General features: G+C 42.2%; 1 protein-coding gene across 1 annotated transcript; it reads left to right on the top strand.

Annotated features, from left to right (window-relative positions):
* Positions 1 to 1,717: 1,717 nt before the first annotated feature.
* On the top strand, positions 1,718 to 3,565 carry mrps17 (mitochondrial ribosomal protein S17). Its single transcript, XM_014195738.3, has 3 exons — positions 1,718 to 1,846; positions 2,349 to 2,492; positions 2,887 to 3,565. The coding sequence occupies exons 2-3, from the start codon at positions 2,370 to 2,372 to the stop codon at positions 3,214 to 3,216; spliced, it is 453 nt and encodes a 150-aa protein (XP_014051213.1). The 5' UTR covers positions 1,718 to 1,846; positions 2,349 to 2,369; the 3' UTR covers positions 3,217 to 3,565.
* The last annotated feature ends 11,305 nt before the right edge of the window (positions 3,566 to 14,870 follow it).

The following is a 14,870-nucleotide window of genomic DNA, read 5'->3' as shown; positions in this document are numbered from 1 at the left end:
TGGGAAACTAACACGAGGAGAACCAGACCTATTGTGTTCTCTCCTCAGCATGCGCCTGATTAAGACCAGATTGGCCTGTGGTTGGTTGGTTCTGACACGCATCCAATTCCCACTCAGGGATGGAACGAGCTGTTTACTCTCTGCTATGCATACATTTGCGTATGATTTCTGACTTCACTTTCTTTTTTCTCTCTTCTCCAGTGGAAATCAAAGAGGGATGTGTTCCAATGCCAAACGATTGGTCTGATTAGAAGCTGCAGGCTGGGGGGTTATTGCTGTGTTACAATGACCAGACATACAGATAAGAAAACTTAAAAGTGAAGAGCCTGACAAAATCTATTTGTTCTGTTCTAATCTGACTAAGTTAAGACATTATGAAAAAAACAAGAGTTATGTTTTTTAAGAGATCGAGTGGTAACACTGGAGGGTGGCTGACAAAGTACATGTTCCTAGCTTCTATTCCACTATTGAACTAGGCTATACCAGCTCTCAAGAACCCAAGGGGGGTATATCCAGCCCTTGAATTCTCAACTGAAGGTATGGAACACATCTGGATCAATTAACTACTATCCAGACACTCTGTTTTAACATTTATGAACTATATTAATCCTCGCCAATGATACGGTTTTGGAAATCTTTGGAACTTGAATTGAATTTATTTTTGGGTAACAGACATATACAACAAAATGTACAATGTGGACCCAGAGGATATCACTTGAAAGTATTAATTAAAACGCTTGTTTCCAAAGTGGTCCTCAATGGTAAACATTTTCATATAAGCGAGAAAGAATCTTTCAAATACAAAAGATACACTTACTGTACGCCGTTTAGCAAGGTTGAACCCAGCTGTTTTCACACACCGCTTCGACTACAACACATCCTTTCACCTTGCGCTAGCTTTTCCATTGGACCATTCCATTCCAAATTTCTGGTTGGATTGTATGTGGTTCTGGAAATATAGCCGGGTGCACCTTTACTAAACTGCGTACAGTATGTGTATCTGTTGTAAATTATATCTCACTGGTATGAAAGTTAAATTCCAAATGTTTCCAAAACCGAGGAATATTCGCATTAAGATGGAGCATTTGGACAGCATCGGAGTGTCGGGGCATTTTCCTCACAAGGCAAAACGTGACGTGGAATATCTCCACTGTAATGGAATGGAATTAGAGTCATGAGAAGGGCTAGGCTATATTGAACTCTTGGGCTGATAGTCCCAACATGACCATGCTATCCAATCCCTGGAAAGGAAGGCCACGTATTATTGCATAGATGAAAACCTAAACATCCCTTGTCTGTCACAAATGTTGAATAAAATGATATTTTAACTTACTCTACCAATTGTTCATGGGGTTGGTTCTTATATAGGGTGGAATTTGAGACTAAAGTCCCCCACGAGTTATTGCTTGTTTGTGCATATTTGGCGCAAGTCCAGGACTTTTATTTTGACAGGAGGAAAGCTGCGAAGAAGTGGGTCTACAACAGACCCACGTTTGGAAAGTCTGTTTAATTTGATATTTTGTCTCAAATTCCACCCTATAGAAAAACCAACCCCACAGACAATTGGTAGAGTAAGTTCAAATATGTTGATAAACAATAAGAAAGAACGAAATGTGGTTGATTGATGTAAAGATATTACTGTGTATATCACTAAGTATTTACTGTGGAAAGAAATGCCCGTGCGATTTGGAGAAGGTAATCAACCAAGAACCAAACGGCAATGTATTGTTCCTTTTTAAACTCCGTAGCTACGTCATCATTACGCCGTGGGTACGTCATCAAAACAAGCCAGAGTCGGTCGGATCGCATTTCTAACCTTCACTTGAACAGTTAGTTACCCAATAAAGTAAGTGGATTTGCCTCTTTATATCTTGACATTAAAATAGCATTACTGTTAAGTTCAATGTTGAGGTTGCTGTTTTGCTTGTGTGCTTTTTTTCTTCATGCCAACGCGAAGTCAGATGATCAAGAAATGCTAACGTTAACTGGCAAGCTAACGTTCGTTTGCCGTCCGTCCAATCTATCTGGTGGTGTCATATCACAGTTTGTATTTAACTAGGCAAGTCACTTAAGAAACAATTATTAATTACAATGACGGCCTAACCCGGACGACGCTGGGCCAATTGTGCGCCGCCCTATGGGACTCCCAATCACGGTTGTGATACAGCCTGGAACCAGGGTCTGTAGTGACGCCTCTAGCACTGAGATGCAGTGCCTTGGACCATTTCGCCACCCAGCAGCCAAAGTCTTTGGTCATATACTTTAAATGGGTACAAGGCTTATCAGTTAAACAACCCTAGTACAACTTTGTCATCCTATTTAGCCTGTCTGTGTGTAATGTGTTCTAGGAATTTCTAAGCTTTAGCAGGATGTCTGTAAAACAGGCTTCAGTCCATGCTAAATGGATCATCGGCAGAGTGATCGGGACCAAGATGCAGAAGACCGCAAAAGTTAGAGTCACCAGACTGGTTCTGGATCCGTACCTGCTCAAGGTAAACACAGACAGGGTCAGCCCAGTGTCACAGGTGGGATCTCCCACAGGAGAAAAAAAAACATCTTGACCATTAGACCGAGAGGGTCACTGATTTTGAAGATGCTGGCAGGGCTACCTCATCACGAGACAATGAGCCTGACTCATGTCCACTACATTAGTACCCCTGGGCCAGTCCAGCACATTCACTTAATAGGTGCATCTCTAAGGAGGCAACCTCTCCTCGTCTGCACAGATGTAAAATAATAACTAGAGAGATTTGTATAGAAAATTCTCTTGCTTTGATTATTTCTCAGTCAATGTTATAGCTTATTTTTATTCAGGGCACTGTAACATCTACCATCCCTAGTTGTCCAACAACTGTACCAGTCCTCACTCCTCATTCTCTCTTACAGTACTACAACAAGAGAAAGACCTACTTCGCCCACGATGCCTTGCAGCAGTGCACCGTGGGAGATATAGTCCTTCTGAAGGCCCTTGCTGAGCGCAGGTCGAGACATGTGAAACATGAACTGGCAGAGATAGTCCACAAGGTGGGCAACGTGGTGGACCCCCTGACAGGGAAGAGGGTGGCGGGGAGCGAGTTTCTAGAGTGCCTCACTGACCCCCCACACAGTCTGGAGCAGGAGTGTACGACGCTAACAGAGAAATTACAGGAACTCAACATCTCTGCTGCTGCCTCTTCAGGTGCAACCTTGGTCTCGTCATCCACAACCACACCTTGACTTTGCATCATTATTTGATTGGGGTGATTTGTATTTTGTATATCTACGTTTTGTTTTTTTTCAAACTCAAAGTGCTTGATGTTGTATGGGGGTGTAACTAATCACCAATTCCACCTGCTGTTATTTGATGTTTTTGTTTGTCATTGATTATGTTGTCATGGTTTATATGCAATTCTGCAATCAAGTCTAAAATGTTTCCATATTTAAATCCAAGGTGAATTCAATAGATTTTTTTCGGGTGTTGCATAGTTCAGCTGTTTTGAATTCCGGTTGTGTAAATCTATCAACCACATCCAATGCCATACAATTATATTTTATCATCAAATAAAAAGACCTCAATGGAAAAATAGTAATTTCCCCCTGCATAAGCCTACATGAAGTTGTTGATACAAACTTTTGCTTCATTCATTTGGATTTATGTTGATCAGAGGCATGCATTTAATTCTTATTTTGATAAAAGATCATTCAGATGACTTCACGTTGACACATGCAATAATTTCTTGTCATAGCATCCTGTGGTCACTTTTTCAGATTTTTAGGTATTGATGAATGTGGCCTTACCGCCATCTAGTGGAAACAGTTGATATTCTATTTTGTATGACCTGGAGCGTTATAGCACAGAGTTTCTACATCCAGAAACGAAACTTCCGCGAACGCTTGCGACCGAACTGACCGTGGTTTGGAGTTCGAGAAGTCAATGGGAAGTCAATCATCTTCCTTAGTTGTTCATTTTGCACACTAGTTTTGCCGAAATCGAAAAGCACAACCAAGAGTCGAGGCAATATCTTAAGCAGTTGAACTTATTCATCCAACCTCGTGAAAGTGACAAACCGTTTTAATTTTCGTCAAAAACAACTTTATATCGAAGGAGTGCCGTTGACGGACTACACATGCGCAGTTCTGCGTAAGAGACCGTTAAACGCGATTAGGTGCTTCTACGCAAGAGTTTAGCTGGCATCGCCTACAAGCACTGGCGACCCATCATTCAGAGCCCCACCTGTTTTGAGTGCCACATTTTTAGCAATTTTTTAAATATTTTTTGGGGGGAGGGGCTTCCTGTTTTGCATGTCATTTTGGCATATCAGATTACACTATCCAAATAAAGTCGCACACTCCATGTATAATCTCAGCAATTTAATGGGTATTTACCAACGTTTCGTCATCACTGTGCCTTCCTCAGGGTAATGTCATAAATACTTGAACCAGGTTATGTAGACACACAGTGCAATTAGTGTAACCAATGACAGTGGTGAAGGGTGTGTCATAATAATTAAGTTAATTAAAATGAATTAGTGAAACTGTTAAAAAATAGTAATGGCATATTAAATATACTATGCTATTGTTATCATATAGAAACATAATGGAATATTGTACATCATATTAGCGTCAACATACATTATTGTTTCATTCAATTTCACATAATTTTGTATTTCATTTTTGTTACATGTAATATTGGTTCACCCTTAATATATAATGAACATCATCAACGGGGGGAACATATTAGGTGTACGCTAATAAGCTGTAAAAATATTTTTTACATTTATAAGACTTGTTCATAAAGGAAAAAGTGTTTATAAGAAGAGCCTGAGATCAAAGTCAATATTCAGACCACTAGGGATCAATGTTTTTAGATAGGATATCCAGTAAGCCTGCCTTTGTAGTAGTAGGATCTCTGTTTGTCCTACATAGGCTTCTCCACATGAACAGGTGATGAGATAGATTACTCCCTTGGTCTTGCATGAGATGATACCCCTCACAGGGATCTTTCGACCTGTATGTGGGTGTCTGAGTGGACTCAGGGGGCATGTCAGATCTAACCAAACTATCTCCAATATTGCGACCATTTATATAGACCACCAGTGGGGGTTCCTTGAAGAGGTGTGCAATTTTTTTTGTTTCATTTTCTCCGAATCCTTGGTGTACTTAGTACAATAGACGGTTGCGTTGTTTTTCTTCTTTGGTTGTTAGGAGTGTGTAACGGAGGCGAAGTCAGGTGCAGGAGAGCAGAGTGTAGTGAACAGGCGCACTTTTTATTCCGGTCAAATGACTGCACAAAAATAACAAAAATGTGGTCAAAACACGGAACATAGACAAAAAGTAATGCGCGTAACAATATCCACACTATCAAAATACACGTAACCCAAACAATCCTACACAAAGACATGATGGGGAACAGAGGAATAAATACATATGAATTGATTGGGGAATGAAAACCAGGTGTGCAGGGAACAAGACAAAATAAATGGATACATGAAAAATGGAGCAGCGATGGCTAGAAAGCCGGTGACGTCGACCGCTGAATGCCGCCCGAACAAGGAGAGGAGCCGACTTCGGCGGAAGTCGTGACATTGGTTGAGTTTTTAGTAATTCCGCTCTTGGTTTTTAGTTTGCCGTTAGTCAGCACCTCCACACAAGCTTTTTTTCTGGGTGTGCCCCAGCTCATGTTTTTTTATCTTGTTTTTTTACATATCAGATTACAAACAATGTAAAAAAAACATAACATTGAGTTAATAAAGCCGCATACAAACATGGTCTTTTTTTGTTTTCTAGAGTAAGGAAGCTCCAAAATGCAGGTGTTTCAGCCTAGCTCAGTGCTGCTTTCTGTGGTGGTGGGGCAAGCCAGCAGAAAATACGGAGCGTTGCGCCGTGATTGGCTCAGTGTTCTGTCACTCATGTGGACACTATGTCACGTCCAAGTCTAAGGGTAGAGCTAGAAAATTCAAGCCCTAGAGTTACATTAGCTGCCATAGAGTTACATTAGAAGTGTCCATCCAAGAAGGCTCAAGGTCATTGGCCACAGATAAAATTATGTCAAATCACGTATCTACAGTAGCATTATATCTACATACTTTCAAAATCTTAGCTAGCAGTCATCATCATGAATCAAGTCGACAATCTACTGGCAAATCCTTTTTAATCCCTGTCATATGAAGAGAAATAACGAAGAGAAATTATAAACAAAATGTATCGGTGCTCATTGGCCATTGGACATAAACATTACACAACAAGTTGGAAATCGCAAATTCAACAATGAGTGGTTTGGAAGGAATCAGTGGCTAACTGCAAGCATTGCAAAGCAATCATTAGCCTGCTATTCAGTGGAGTGGCTGTGTGTACCACGTCTAAGATTAAGGGTCTATTTTCCTAAGTTTAAAATTATAAACATTCAACATTGTCAATGAAGCATGATTTGTGCCACGCTCAAAAAAAGTGTTAACTCTGAACTTCAAAATCTGACATTAGTGAGTTCAAGACAACTGGGAACTCGGGAAAAACGAGCTACGACTGAGAAAATTCGTTTTGAACTTTCATCCAACTTGGAATTGTAAATTCAGAATTCGGACCTCTTTCTAGAGCTACGACCTGAAGATAACTAACGTCATCATGATTCAACCTTTTTTATTCGAGTTCCCGGTTGTCTTGAAAGCACCATACATCCAGAGAATGACAGACTTTGATAATAAAGTTTGATGATAAAATTTGCCCACAAGTCCAAAAATGTCTTGTATGCTGCTGCATAAATTATATGCCAGGAAGATATGTATACTGTAGCTAAGACAGTAATACTGAGTGTATGTTGTGTAGTAAGCTGTTAGTAACCCATGTGCCTCACCCTAATAATTTGGTCTTTTTTCACATCTTTATTTTCGCCTACTGTTCTGACTTGGTGGTGCACATGTAGCCTATAAACTGTTTTTGAGAAATGTAATCATCGAATATTGTAAGAGCTTTCATTGTCTGCTTACAGTGCCTTGCAAAAGTATTCATCCCCCTTGGCGTTTTTCCTATTTTGTTTTGTTTTCCTATGAACTTACATTTCATATAAAGAAATCATTCAATTGAAATAAATGCATTAGGCCCAGTCTATGGATTTCGCATGACTGGGAATACAATTATGCATCTGTTGGTCACAGATACCTTTAAAAAAAGTTAGGGACGTGGATCAGAAAACCAGTCAGTATCTGGTGTGACCTCAATTTGCCTCATGCAGCGCGACACATCTTCGCATAGAGTTGATTAGGCTGTTGATTGTGGCCTGTGGAATGTTGTCACACTCCTCTTCAATGCATAGCCACTGGAAGTAGCAGTGCTGAGGGTGCTGCAGCATCCCCTGAAAAATCAGAATAAGAAATATCTGAATAAAAAAATAAAAATAAAAAACTTTTTTTCTCTCACAAAAGTAATGCACTGGGCCTTTAACAGTCCTTTATTAGTGGACCGATATATCTGTCTGCAGCGCCAGAAAAAATATTTCTACAGCACCCCCACCCCCAAACTACTTTCCGCGGCTATGCTTCAATGGCTGTGCGAAGTTGCTGGATATTGGCGGGAACTGGAACACGCTGTCATACACACCGATCCAGAGCATCCAAAAAGTGCTCAGTGTGTGACATATCTAGTGACTATGCAAGCCATGGAAGACCTAGGACATTTTCAGCTTCCAGGAATTGTATACAGATCCCTGCAACATGGGGCCCTGCATTATCATGCTGAAACATGAGGTGATGGCGGCGGATGAATGGCACGACAATGGGCTAAAAATACAATTGTGTTCCTTGTCCGTAGCTTATGCCTGCCCATACCATAACCCCACTGCCACCATGGGTTACTCTGTTCACAATGTTGACATCAGAAAACCGCTCGCCCACACGACGCCATACCACGTGGTCTGCGGTTGTAAGGCCGGTTGGACATACTGACACATTCTCTAAAATGACGTTGGAGGCGGCTTATGGTAGAGAAATAAACATAAAATTCTTTGGCAACAGCTCTGGTGGTCCTTCCTGCAGTCAGCAATTCCAATTGCACGCTCCCTCAAAACTCTAGACATCTGTGGCAGGCATTGTCTTGTGTGGAAAAACTGCACATTTTAGAGTGGCCTTTTATTGTCCTCAGAACAAGGTACACCTGTGTTATAATCATGCTGTTTAATCAACTTCTTTATATGCCACACCTTGTCAGGTGGGTGGATTAGGTTGGCAAAGGAGAAATGCTCACCATCAGGGATGTAAACAAATTTGTGCACAAAATTTAAGAGAAATAAGCTTTTTGAGACAAAAACTTTACATGCTGCGTTTATATTTTTGTTCAGTACATGAAGACTATGCCTTTGTACATAGATGGAAACTGGTACAAAATACACAAAAAAACATTGCCCACGTTATCCGGTTTCCTGGTTTTTAGGCCTACTGTTGGTCAAGGTCTAAGGCTCCGTTTACACAGGCAGGCCAATCCCAATTATGGGCAAAAGAGCTAATCTGATTGGTCAAAAGATGGTCAAAAAATATCAAATTGGTCTGTCTGTGTAAACACAGCCTAATGCTGTACATAATAACAATACACATCTAACAAATGCCACATTATTTGATGTCTAGATTGAGGAAAGTACAGTGCACTCTAAAATAGAGACCTCCCAAGCTATGAAGTCAGCACTAAGTGAAAAACCCAGTTCAGTGAAGACAAAGGTTGTTTACGGCATCAGGTTTCCCGCTCTCTCTGGGTATAGCTCACATGCAGTTGACCAGGTAAATATACAGTACATAAAAATGCTGATTAAGATATCTCTTACCTACTTATGTGACCACGTACAGTGTGGGAAAAAAGTATTTGATCCCCTGCTGATTTTGTACTGTCACGTCCTGACCAGTATAGGGGTTATTTGTTATTGTAGTTTGGTCAGGACGTGGCAGGGGATGTTTGTTTTATATGGTTCAGGGTGTGTTTTGTGTATGTGTTTAGGTAGAGGGGTATTTTATTTATTAGTCCGGGGTTTGTTAGTCATTGTTCTATGTTAGTATATTTCTATGTTCTTTCTAGTCTTTTGTATTTCTATGTTTAGTTAATTGGGGTTGGACCTTCAATTGGAGGCAGCTGGTTATTGTTGCCTCTCATTGAGGGTCCTATAATTAGGAGTTTGTTTTTCATGGGTTTTTGTGGGAGATTGTTCTTGTTTAGCTGTTTGCCTGACGAGACTGTCAAGTTTGTTTTGTATTACGTTGTATGTGTTTCCCTTCTTCACCAAATAAAAAGAAGATGAGTGTACATTTTCCCGCTGCGTCTTGGACTCAACCTAGACTGGCTAGGCCACTCCAGGACCTTAATGTGCTTCTTCTTGAGCCACTCCATTGTTGCCTTGGCCGTGTGTTTTGGGTCATTGTCATGCTGGAATACCCATCCACAACCCATTTTCAATGCCCTGGCTGAGGGAAGGAGGTTCTCCCCCAAGATTTGACGGTACATGGCCCCGTCCATCGTCCCTTTGATTCGGTGAAGTTGTCCTGTTCCCTTAGCAGAAAAACACCCCCAAAGCATAATGTTTCCACCTCCATGTTTGACGGTGGGGATGGTATTCTTGGGGTCATAGGCAGCATTCCTCCTCCTCCTCCAAACACGGCGAGTTGAGTTGATGCCAAAGAGCTCCATTTTGGTCTCATCTGACCACAACACTTTCACCAGTTGTCCTCTGAATCATTCAGATGTTCATTGGCAGACTTTAGACGGGCATGTATATGTGCTTTCTTGAGCAGGGGGACCTTGCGGGCGCTGCAGGATTTCAGTCCTTCACGGCGTAGTGTGTTACCAATAGTTTTCTTGGTGACTATGGTCCCAGCTGCCTTGAGATCATTGACAAGATCCTCCCGTGTAGTTCTAGGCTGATTGCTCACCGTTCTCATGATCATTGCAACTCCACGAGGTGAGATCTTGCATTGAGCCCCAGGCCGAGGGAGATTGACAGTTCTTTTGTGTTTCTTCCGTTTGCGAATTATCGCACCAACTGTTGTCACCTTCTCACCAAGCTGCATGGCAATGGTCTTGTAGCCCATTCCAGCCTTGTGTAGGTCTACAATCTTGTCCCTGACATCCTTGGAGAGCTCTTTGGTCTTGGCCATGGTGGAGAGTTTGGAATCTGATTGATTGGTTGCTTCTGTGGACAGGTGTCTTTTATACAGGTAACAAGCTGCGGTTAGGAGCACTCCCTTTAAGAGTGTGCTCCTAATCTCAGCTCATTACCTGTATAAAAGACACCTGGGAGCCAGAAATCTTTCTGATTGAGAGGGGGTCAAATACTTATTTCCCTCATTAAAATGCAAAACAATTTATAACATTTTTGACATGCATCTTTCTGGATTTTTTGGTTATTCTGTCTCTCACTATTCAAATAAACCTAGCATTAAAATTATAGACTGATCATTTCTTTGTCAGTGGGCAAACTTACAAAATCAGCAGGGGATCAAATACTTTTTCCCTCACTGTATCCCTTTGTGATAAACCCATGTATTCTTTATCCAACAGGCAGCTGATGTTAGGGAAGCTGTCGATCAAATCAAATACAAAATCGAATTGTATTAGTCACATGCACCGAATACAACAAGTGTAGACCTTACAGTGAAATGCTTACTTACAAGTCCTTAACCAACAATGCAGTTTTAAGGAAAATAAGTGTTAAGAAATAACAAATAATTAAAGAGCAACAATAAAATAACAATACCGAGGCTATATGCAGTGGGTACCGTTACAGAGTCAATGTGCAGGGGCACAGGTTAGCCGAGGTAATTGAGGTAATATGTACATGTAGGTAAAGGTAAAGTGACTATGCATAGATAATAAACAGAGAATAGCAGCAGAGTAAAAATGGGGGTGGGGGGGTGAGTCAATGCAAATAGTCCAGGTAGACATTTAATTAGCTTATGGCTTGGGGGTGGAAGCTACGGTAGCAGAGAGAACAGTCTCTGACTAGGGTGGGTGGAGTCTTTGGCAATTTTTAGGGCCTCTGACACCGCCTGGTGTAGATGTTTTGGATGGAAGGAAGCTTGGCCCCAGTGATGTACTGGGCTGTATGCCCTACCCTCTGTAGTGCCTTGCGGTCGGAGGCTGAGCAGTTGCCATACCAGGCGGTGATGCAACCATTCAGGATGCTCTCGATGGTGCAGCTGTATAACTTTTTGAGAATCTGAGGACCCATGCCTCTCCTGAGGGGGAATAGCCGTTGTCGTGCCCTCTTTGGAACTTGAAGCTCTCAACCCGCCCCCATGTTGAGGATCAGCGTGGCAGATGTGTTGTTACCTACGCTTACCACCTGGGGGGCGGACCGTCTGGAAGTCCAGGACCCAGTTGCAGAGGGAGTTGTTTAGTCCCAGGGTCCTTAGCTTAGTGATGAGCTTTGAGGGCACAATGGTGTTTAACGCTGAGCTGTAGTCAATGAATAGCATTCTCAGGTAGGTGTTCCTTTTGTCCAGGTGGGAAAAGGCAGTGTGGAGTGCAATAGAGATTGCGTCATCTGTGGATCTGTTGGGGCAGTATGCAAATTGGAGTGGGCCTAGGGTTTCTGGGATAATGGTGTTGATGTGAGCCAGGTCAGTAGTAATTTCAAATCAAATCAAAATGTATTAGTCATATGCGCCGAATACAACAGGTGTAGACCTTACAGTGAAATGCTTACTTACGAGCCCCTAACCAACAATGCAGTGCAAATAAGAATAAGAAATTACAGTAACAAGTAATTAAAGACCAGCAGTAAAATAAACAATAGCAAGACTATATACAGGGGGGTACCGGTACAGAGTCAATGTGCGGGGGCACCAGTCAGTCGAGGTAATTGAGGTAATATGTACATGTAGGTAGAGTTATTAAAGTGACTATGCATAGATGATAACAACAGAGAGTAGAAGCAGTGTAAAAGGGGGGGACAATGCAAACAGTCTGGGTAGCCATTTGACTAAATGTTCAGGAGTCTTATGGCTTGGGAGTAGAAGTTGTTTAGAAGCCTCTTGGAACTAGACTTGTTGCTCCGGTACCGCTTGCCAAGCAGGAAGCAGTGAGAACAGTCTATGACTAGGGGGACTGGAGTCTTTGACAATTTTTAGGGCCTTCCTCTGACACTGCCTGGTATTGAGGTCCTGGATGGCAGGAAGCTTTGCCCCAGTGATGTACTGGGCCGTACGCACTACCCTCTGTATTGTTGCCATACTAGGCAGTGATGCAACCAGTCAGGAGGCTCTCGATGGTGCAGCTGTAGAACTTTTTGAGGATCTGAGGACCCGTGTCAAATATTTTCAGTCTCCTGGGGGAGAATAGGTTTTGTTGTGCCCTCTTCACAACAGGCAGGTTACCTTGGTGTTCTTGGGCACAGGGACTATGGTGGTCTGCTTGAAACATGTTGGTATTACAGACTCGGTCAGGGACAGGTTGAAAATGTCAGTGAAGACCGTTGCCAGTTGGTCAGTGCCTGCTCGGAGTACACATCCTGGTAATCCTTCTTGCCCTGCGGCCTTCTGATTGTTGACCTGTTTAAAGGTCTTACTCACATTGGCTGCGGAGAGCGTGATCACACAGTTGTCCGGAACAGCTGGTGTGCTCATGCATGCTTCACTGTTGCTTGCCTCAAAGCGAGCAAAGAAGGCAAGAGCCGGTGCAGTACGATTCAATCTTAGTCCTGTATTGACGCTTTGCCTGTTTGATGGCTCGTCAGAGGGCATAGCGGGATTTCTTAGAAGCGTCCGGGTTAGAGTCCCGTTCCTTGAAAGCGGCAGCTCTACCCTTTAGCTCAGTGCGGATGTTGCCTGTAATCCATGGCTTCTGGTTGGGATATGTACGTACGGTCACTGTGGGGATGACGTCATCTATGCACTTTTTGATGAAGCCAGTGACTGATGTGGTATACTCCTCAATGCCATCGGAAGAATCCCGGAACATATTCCAGTCTGTGCCAACAAAGCAGTCCTGTTGCTTAGCATCTGCATCATCTGACCACTTCCGTATTGAGCGAGTCACTGGTACTTCCTGCTTTAGTTTTTGCTTTTAAGCAAAAATCAGGAGGATAGAGTTATGGTCAGATTTGCCAAATGGAGGGCGAGGGAGAGCTTTGTATGCGTCTCTGTGTGTGGAGTAAAGGTGGTCTAGAGTTTTTTTCCTCTTGTTGCAAATGTAACATGCTGGTAGAAATGAGTGAAAACGGAATAAAGTTTTCCTGCGTTAAAGTCCCCATTCACTAGGAGCGCCGCCTCTGGATGAGTATTTTCTTGTTTGCTTATGGCTTTATACAGCTCGATGAGTGCGGTCTTAGTGCCAGCATCGGTTTGTGGTGGTAAATTTACAGCTATGAAAAATATAGATGTTAATAGTGTGGTCTACAGCTTATCATAAGATTTGTATTTGTATTTATTATGGATCCCCATTAGCTGCTACTAAGGCAGCAGCTTCTCTTCCTGGGTTCCTGCAAAATTAAGGCAGTTATTGTCACGATAATTTTCAATCCCAATGATGATAACAAAACAATTATTTAAGCTTTGACCAATCCCCGAGGTTTGTAAGACCCTGGGTTTAATAATAATTAGGCAAAGACTCAGCTTATGCAAAAGGTCTGTAAAGTTTATTCAGAGAACATTCTAAAGTCAAAAAATGCAAAGACATGTCTTTTTATAACTCTCACCCCCACCTACTTTCACACACAGACACACAAACAGTAGGTGGGATGCATCTTTCCCCACAGTCCTCATTCCTCGTTTATCACTACCAGGCTGGCAGTTCTATCCTCCCGAGATTAGAGGGACCTTGACAGGATTCCCTTTCCTGTCGTAAGTTTCTTAGAGTTCCAACCAGGTCAGGTCATGAATAGTTTAATTGTCCTCTGTATTTTCTTAGACACACACACACATTTCTCTCCCTTACTGGTCTCGACTAAACCTTATTGGACTTAAGTTTATCACTTTAATTATTCATTATACATGTTACATCATCTAATAATTACGTTTCAGGGTGGAATTCTTTAGTCAATACCTTAAACATATAAATTCCCTTATCAGTTATACAATTTTAAAAACATTGCAATATTTACATTTTAGTCATTTAGCAGACGCTCTTATCCAGAGCGACTTACAGTAGTGAATGCATACATTTCATACATTTTTTTCCCGTACTGGTCCCCCGTGGGAATCGAACCCACAACCCTGGCATTGCAAACACCATGCTCTACCAACTGAGCAATTCACAACACATTAAGTGTATGCCCTCTGGCCCATACTCCACTACCACATATCTACAAAGCAAAATCCATGTGTACGTGAGTGTATATTGTGTATGTATGCATGTGTCTGTGCCTATGTTTGTATTCACAGTCCCCGCTGTTCCATAAGGTGTATTTTTACCTACTTTTTAAATCTGATTCTACTGCTTACATCAGTTACCTGATGTAGAATAGAGTTCTATGAAGTACTGTGTGCCTCCCATAGTCTGTTCTGGACTTGGGGACTGTGAAGAGCCCTCTGGTGGCATGTCTTGTCGGGTATGCATGGGTGTCCGAGCTGTGTGCCAGTATTTTAAACAGACAGCTCAGTACCTCTTACAAAAACAAGTAATGAGGAAGTCAATCTCTCTTCCACTTTGAGCCATGAGAGACTGACACGCATGTCATTAATGGTAGTTCTCCGTGTACCTGTAAGGGCCAGAAGTGCTGCCCTGTTCTGAGCCAATTGCAATTTTTCCAAGTCCCTCTGTGTGGCACCTGTCCACGCGACTGAATAGTAGTCCAGGTGTAACAAAACTATGGCCTGTTGGACCTACCTTGTTGATAGGGCTGTTAAGAAGGCAGAGCAGCGCTTTATTATGGACAGACTTCTCCCCATTTTAGCTACTGTTGCATCAATATGTTTTGACCA

Source organism: Salmo salar, chromosome 04 (assembly GCF_965601325.2).
Source record: "Salmo salar chromosome 04, fSalSal1, whole genome shotgun sequence".
NCBI lineage: Eukaryota > Metazoa > Chordata > Actinopteri > Salmoniformes > Salmonidae > Salmo > Salmo salar.
This window is presented reverse-complemented; position numbering and strand designations above follow the sequence as displayed.